Source organism: Etheostoma cragini, chromosome 13, assembly GCF_013103735.1.
Source record: "Etheostoma cragini isolate CJK2018 chromosome 13, CSU_Ecrag_1.0, whole genome shotgun sequence".
NCBI classification, from domain to species: Eukaryota; Metazoa; Chordata; class Actinopteri; order Perciformes; family Percidae; genus Etheostoma; species Etheostoma cragini.
Genome location: NC_048419.1, coordinates 5517400 through 5523632, shown reverse-complemented (window position 1 = coordinate 5523632; position 6233 = coordinate 5517400). Strand labels below are relative to the sequence as shown.

General features: G+C 42.5%; 1 protein-coding gene across 1 annotated transcript in view; it reads right to left on the bottom strand.

Moving 5' to 3' along the window:
- Positions 1–5935, bottom strand: part of uvrag (UV radiation resistance associated gene) — a 91254-nt gene extending 85319 nt beyond the window's left edge. Inside the window, exon 1 of the mRNA XM_034889552.1 lies at positions 5598–5935. Within this exon, the coding sequence (XP_034745443.1) occupies positions 5598–5702 (105 nt within the window). The 5' untranslated portion in view covers positions 5703–5935. The remainder of the gene's footprint in view (positions 1–5597) is intronic.
- Between the last annotated feature and the right edge of the window lie 298 nt (positions 5936–6233).

Below are 6233 nucleotides of genomic sequence, written 5' to 3'. Positions count from 1 at the left end.
CCCTCTCCAAGCCGAGGGAAAACACTGTATAAGAAATTGGTGAGTATCTATGTTTGAATTCAAAGTCCATCTTCCAAAGATCTCTGTGCAGCAGAATTTGGTGCCTGCTTTGGTAAAAATCTAAAATCTTTAGGCTTATGTAAAATAAATGATGCCTGCAACGGCGATGTACATGGGTGTGTGGAAACACAAGAGTCAAAGGAGGTGTCATTTGGCAGGTTCCCATTTCAGGCAAACGCGTCACTACAGTACAACTTCTCTGGCCTCTCTCCTGCAGCCAGACTGAGACTAAATCCAAGTCACGAGATTCCCTATGAGATTACAGGCCTCCCAAACAGAAACACTGATTGTTCGGAAAAGGCAACCCCCCCCCCCCCCCCCCCCCCCCCCCTCAAAAATGTGAGTGCACAATTCTGAATGGGCTAAAGTGGACCACAGGCAGAGAGAAATGGTTGTTAGTACAATTGGTGTGTCGGCCTCTCTACAATAAATCTGCCATCATATCAGAGCCCTTATTGTACACTACAAGCTCAGACAAAGATCAAAGGTAGGACCACCATTGGCTCACTTCATGTGTTAAACTGATCAGTAAAGTCTGATATAAAAAGAAATGCTGTAAACTAAGAATGATTTCAAAAAGGGAAGTGTTTTTAGTTTATTTTCATCAATATTTGGTGTGACCACCCTTTGCCTTTAACATAGCATCAGTTCTTCTAGGTACACTCGCACAGGGTTGTTGAAGGAACTTGGCTGGTAGGTTGTTCCAAACATCTTGGAGAAGTAACCACAGACCTTCTGTGGGTGGAGGCTTCCTCAAATCCATCGGTCTCTTCAAGTAGTCCCAGACACACTCGATGATGCTGAGATCAGGGCTCTGTGGGGGCCATGCTATCACTTCCAGGACTTCTTGTTCTTCTTTACGCTGAAGATAGTTCTTAGTGACCTTGGCTGTATGTGTGGGGTCGTTGTCCTGCTGCAGGATAAATTTGGGGCCAATCATACGCCTCCCTGCCCGTATTTCTCAGCATTGAGGACACCATTAATCCTGACCAAATATCCAACTCCATTTACAGAAATGCAGCCCCAAACTTGCAAGGAACCTCCACCATGCTTCACTGTTGCCTGCAGACACTCACTGTAGTACCGCGCTCCACCCCTTTAGCTAACAAACTGCCTTCTGCTACAGCCAAATACTACTCCGTTCCTATGTTTTTGTGCATAGTTGAATCGCTTGGCCTTGTTTCCATGTCGGAGGTCTGGCTTTTTGGCTGCAACTCTTCCATGAAGACCACATCTGACCAGACTTCTCCGGACAGTAGATGGGTGTACCTGGGTCCCACTGGTTTCTGCCAGTTCTGAGCCGATGTCAGTGCTGGACATCTTCCGATTTCAAAGGGAAATAATCCTGATGTGTTTTTCATCTGCTGCACTAAGTTTCCTTGGCTGACCACTGCGTCTTACGATCCTCACCGTTCCCCGACATTTTCCAAGTGTACTTAGAAGAATTGACGCTGGTTTAAAGGCAATAGGTGGTAACACCAAATATTGATGTGATTTAGATTTTTCTTTTGTCGGCTCAATTAGAAATTGATCAACATTTTAAAAAAAACATTTATATTTTTTAAAGCATTAGTTTACTACATGTTTTCACACCTGCCTAAGACTTTCGCACAGTACTTTATATATTTTTATATAAAAATATGATATTGGTTTGTTTCGGGGGGGTTGTGCTTCTTTTTTTCCTTTCTTCACATGCTTTGTGTATGTGAAGCCAGTATTAAATAGCAGTGTCTGGGCACCCAGATAGCTCAGTTGGTAGAGCGGGTGCCCATATATAGAGGTTTACTCCTCGACGCAGCCGGCCCGGGTTCGAATCCAGCCTGCGGCCCTTTGCTGCATGTCACTCCCCCTCTCTCTCCCCTTTCACATCTTCAACTGTCCTATCCATTAAAGGCCTAAAATGCCCAAAAATAATCTTTAAAAAAAAAAAAAAATAGCAGTGTCTTGTAATCCAATGTGGCATGGGTAAAATGTTTGGAATAACACAAATAAACAAATTTGTGATGATATATATAATTAATATTTTAATATAATTATTTTATATACATATATTGATACAAAAACATTTGATGTTTTGTCTTTTGAAAGCAAAATTTCTTATCCCAAAATATTGTAACATTACAGTACCTTCTTATTACTTCAGTACGTATTTGGTCATAATGCTGTTATATATGATAGTGTGCATATCACACAGCCCTGCAACAGAGCAAGCACTCTCAAAGCTCAGTGTTCGCATTTTGTTGACTGTTGGGCATTTGTAGTGCTGCAACTTTAAAGGTTTGACCTCTAGTTGCTTTTAATGCACTCACAGTTCTCATACCAGGTTTATGAACAGAAGTTACACACCCTCCATAATAAACTACATTCTCATCTCTCCTGAGTTTAGCTCTTAGGTTATGTTTTAATGTGCTCTGATGGAGCTAGGGAAGGGTGTGGGAAGAAACAAACTCAAATCAATCAATGAAATCTGCAAGACAATATTACATCCACAGTATATTGAGGGGATGTGTGTATCTACAGCGATTTCCGATTAGTGCAGCTGTTAAATAAGATTTGGTGATTGGTCACAGCTCCATGCCCTTAGAATATTCACATGTTCACAGATTAATCATGTGAGAGAACACATGAAATTTCCTAACAGAAAAGCTAAAGATAGAAAATGCAGAGCCATTTGTTAAGGGGTCAGTTCAGCCACGTTTTCTGCTTATCTTTTTTGCTGATGTGTTGATCTCTGTCTCTGGGGTGTATGCTGCCAAGCCAATACAATGAAAGTTAGTGGAACTTCACTGCAGATACAGTGAGGGGAAAATAGTATTTGATTTTGTACATTTGCCCACTGACAAAGAAATGATCAATCTATAATTTGAATGGTAGATTTATTTGAACGGTGAGCGACAGAAAAACAACAAAAATCCAGAAAAATGCACTCAAAAATGTTATAAATTGATTTGCATTTTAAGGAGGGAAATATGTATTTGACCCCTCTGCAAAACATGACTTAGTACTTGGTGGCAAAACCCTTGTTGGCAATCACAGAGGTTAGACGTTTCTTGTAGTTGGCCACCAGGTTTGACACATTTCAGGAGGGATTTTGTCCCACTACTCTTTGCAGATCTTCTCCAAGTCATTAAGGTTTCGAGGCTGACGTTTGGCAACTCCAACCTTCAGCTCCCTCCACAGATCTTCTATGGGATAAAGGTCTGGAGACCTGCTAGGTCACTCCAAGACCTTATTGTACTTCTTCTTGAGCCACTCCTTTGTTGCCTTGGCCGTGTGTTTTGTGTCATTGTCATGCTGGAATACCCATCCACGACCCATTTTCAATGCCCTGGTTGAGGGAAGGAGGTTCACACCCAAGATTTGACGGTACATGGCCCCTTTGTGGTGAAATTGTCCTGTCCCCCTTAGGGTCATAGGCGGCATTCCTCCTCCTCCAAACACAGCGCGTTAAGTTGATGCCGAAGAGCTCCATTTTTGTCTCATCAGACCACGACACTTTCACCCAGTTGTCCTCTGAATCATTTAGATGTTAATTGGCAAACTTCAGACGGGCATGCAATTTCAGTCCTTCACGGCGTAGTGTGTTACCAATTGTTTTCTTGGTGACTATGGTCCCAGCTGCCTTGAGATCCTTGACAAGATCCTCCCGTGTAGTTCTGGGCTGATTCCTCACTGAGATCTTGCATGGAGCCCCAGGCCGAGGGAGATTGACAGTTCTTTTGTGTTTCTTCAATTTGCGAATAAGTGCACCAACTGTTGTCACCTTCTCACCAAGCTGCTTGGCAATGGTCTTGTCACCCAATCTAGACTTGTGTAGGTCTAAAATCTTGTCCCTGACATCCTTGGAGAGCTCTTTGGTCTTGGCCATGGTGGAGAGTTTGGAATATGATTGATTGATTGCTTCTGTGGACAGGTGCCTTTTATACAGGTTGTAACAAACTGAGATTAGGAGCACTCCCTTTAAAAGTGTGCTCCTAATCTCAGATCGTTACCTGTATAAAAGACATTTGGGAGGCAGAAATCTTTCTGACCGAGAGGGGTCAAATACTTATTTCCCTCATTAAAATGCAAATCAATTCATAACATTCATGCATTTTTCTGGATTTTCTTGTTGTTATTCTGTTTCTCACTGTTCAGTCTATAACTTTAATGGTAGATTCATCATTTCTTTGTCAGTGGGCAAACGTACAAAAACCGGCAGTGGATCAAATACTTTTTTCCCCTCACTGTACATGTTTTAAATGTAAGTTTCCAATGCTTTGAAGAGCACAAACAAAAAGGCCATTCATCGCTATTGTGTGTGTGTGTGTGTGGGGGGGGGGGGGGGGGGGGGGTTGCTGCAGAAATTTCAGAGCCAGAAAGTTTCTAACCTAGACACATAAAATTGAAGTCATATGCATGACCAAACATCCCCTGGTGAACACAGCATGTCAGATTTTCAAACATTGCTGTTGAAAAATATAAGTACCGGTAGTCTATTTTTAATCTGAATAACAATAGACTATGCTAACTATGTTTAGTGATATTGGCAGTCACAATAGCAATATTATCTAAATAATTTTGAGGTAACATAAGTTATAACTTATTTGGAAACATTTGCAGTCACTGGAGCAACATACTGTAAAGGCTCTCGACTGTAGATACTTGGATTCCTGATGTGGACTGAAGTAGTTTGATGTAGGTCCAAAAACTTGCTGCATAAACCGTAGATGTGACTCATTGGATGTTGTGTGCAGATCAGGTGCTTGCTCTTAAAGCTGCACAAAATGAATATAGTGTTCAGCATAATAATGATAATAATAAACAACGCGGATAGCCTGTTACAATCAACACCTAGCCTAACTACAACTTAAAATGTCAGGGATGGTAATGTATCTATGAGGGCCAGATTTTACAATCTGAGGGCGATAGCCCAATGAATGAACTGTTCAAATATTTGCATGGTGTTTCCAAATGAATGAATGAATGAATACATGAATGGATGGCTGGGATATCGGATTGTTACGCTTCCAAGGAAGCAAAAATTAAATCAGTTCATGATCTAGACGTTTTTAAAATCCAAACAAAATAACTGTATGAAGCCATATAACACCACAGTAGTGGCACATATGTGCTACCGTTTCCCTTTAACGTTAACTGAGCTGCCACCTGCGTGCTCACCTGACATAACGCCAAGTTAGCTAAGTTGCCATTAGCAGAAGCATACTAGCTTCTTGCACAAATAAACGTGTAGAATGATATATACCCTCACAATAGTGCAACACACCAAAAAGTCGGGTTCTAAAATGCCTACCAGCAGCGTAACTGGTGTTAGTGCATCTGGGGTGTCAGTCCAGTTCCATTAGTTAATTTCCAGTACTGCAAGCTAGCAGAAGCTAGCTAACTAGCTAACCAGCTAGGCCTGCCGTGTTGCTCCAGACAGCAGTTGTAACTGACGTTGTAAACCACAGTACACACTGACGCGGCCTAGTCCAAGGTTTTTTGGTGTCATTTGAAAGCAGTTCGTATTGACATAAGGTCAGAGGCTTAGCATTTACCTGCTGGGATGTGAGCTCTACATGTAATGCTCGAGAGGATGAAGCTCCAGAGTTGGTGACAGAGGCGGCGGGGATGGCGAGAACCCGACCGGTGATGGAGTTCATCCTCCTGTCGGCATCTAGCGGGTCCCCCTCATTCAACAAAACATCCCATCCAGGGCATCCAGAACACTCGGTTTAAAGTTTGCGAAGTCCGAGGCAACCACTAGAGACATACAGACACGGTTGTTTGTGAGGGTAAAGCTCTACAACAGCTGTCAGCTAACCAACTGGACGTAAACAAAGTACAGTACAGGCTTGCTACACTTCGGTTCGGAAATCCGTCTCCGGTTGGGTGGCGCGCCACCTAGGCTGCTGATTGGCTCAAACTAACGTCAGTCATGTAAAGGTTGCGCCTGCTAATGAAAGCTCGTGTTACTATTGGTTGTGTTGTGTGTTTATCATCCAGGATGGGGCGGGTGTCCGTTGAAATCTGTCAAAGCAGCAAAATAAAAGGAAATTGCACAGCACAGCGTGACATGCAAGTGACAGTTAAATGATGGCACCCAGACAATTTCTCACCCCTCATCTTCATTAGAGCCAGTACAAAACCTTTCAAAACTATTCAAATGTATACTGTGCTGGCCAATCCTGGGC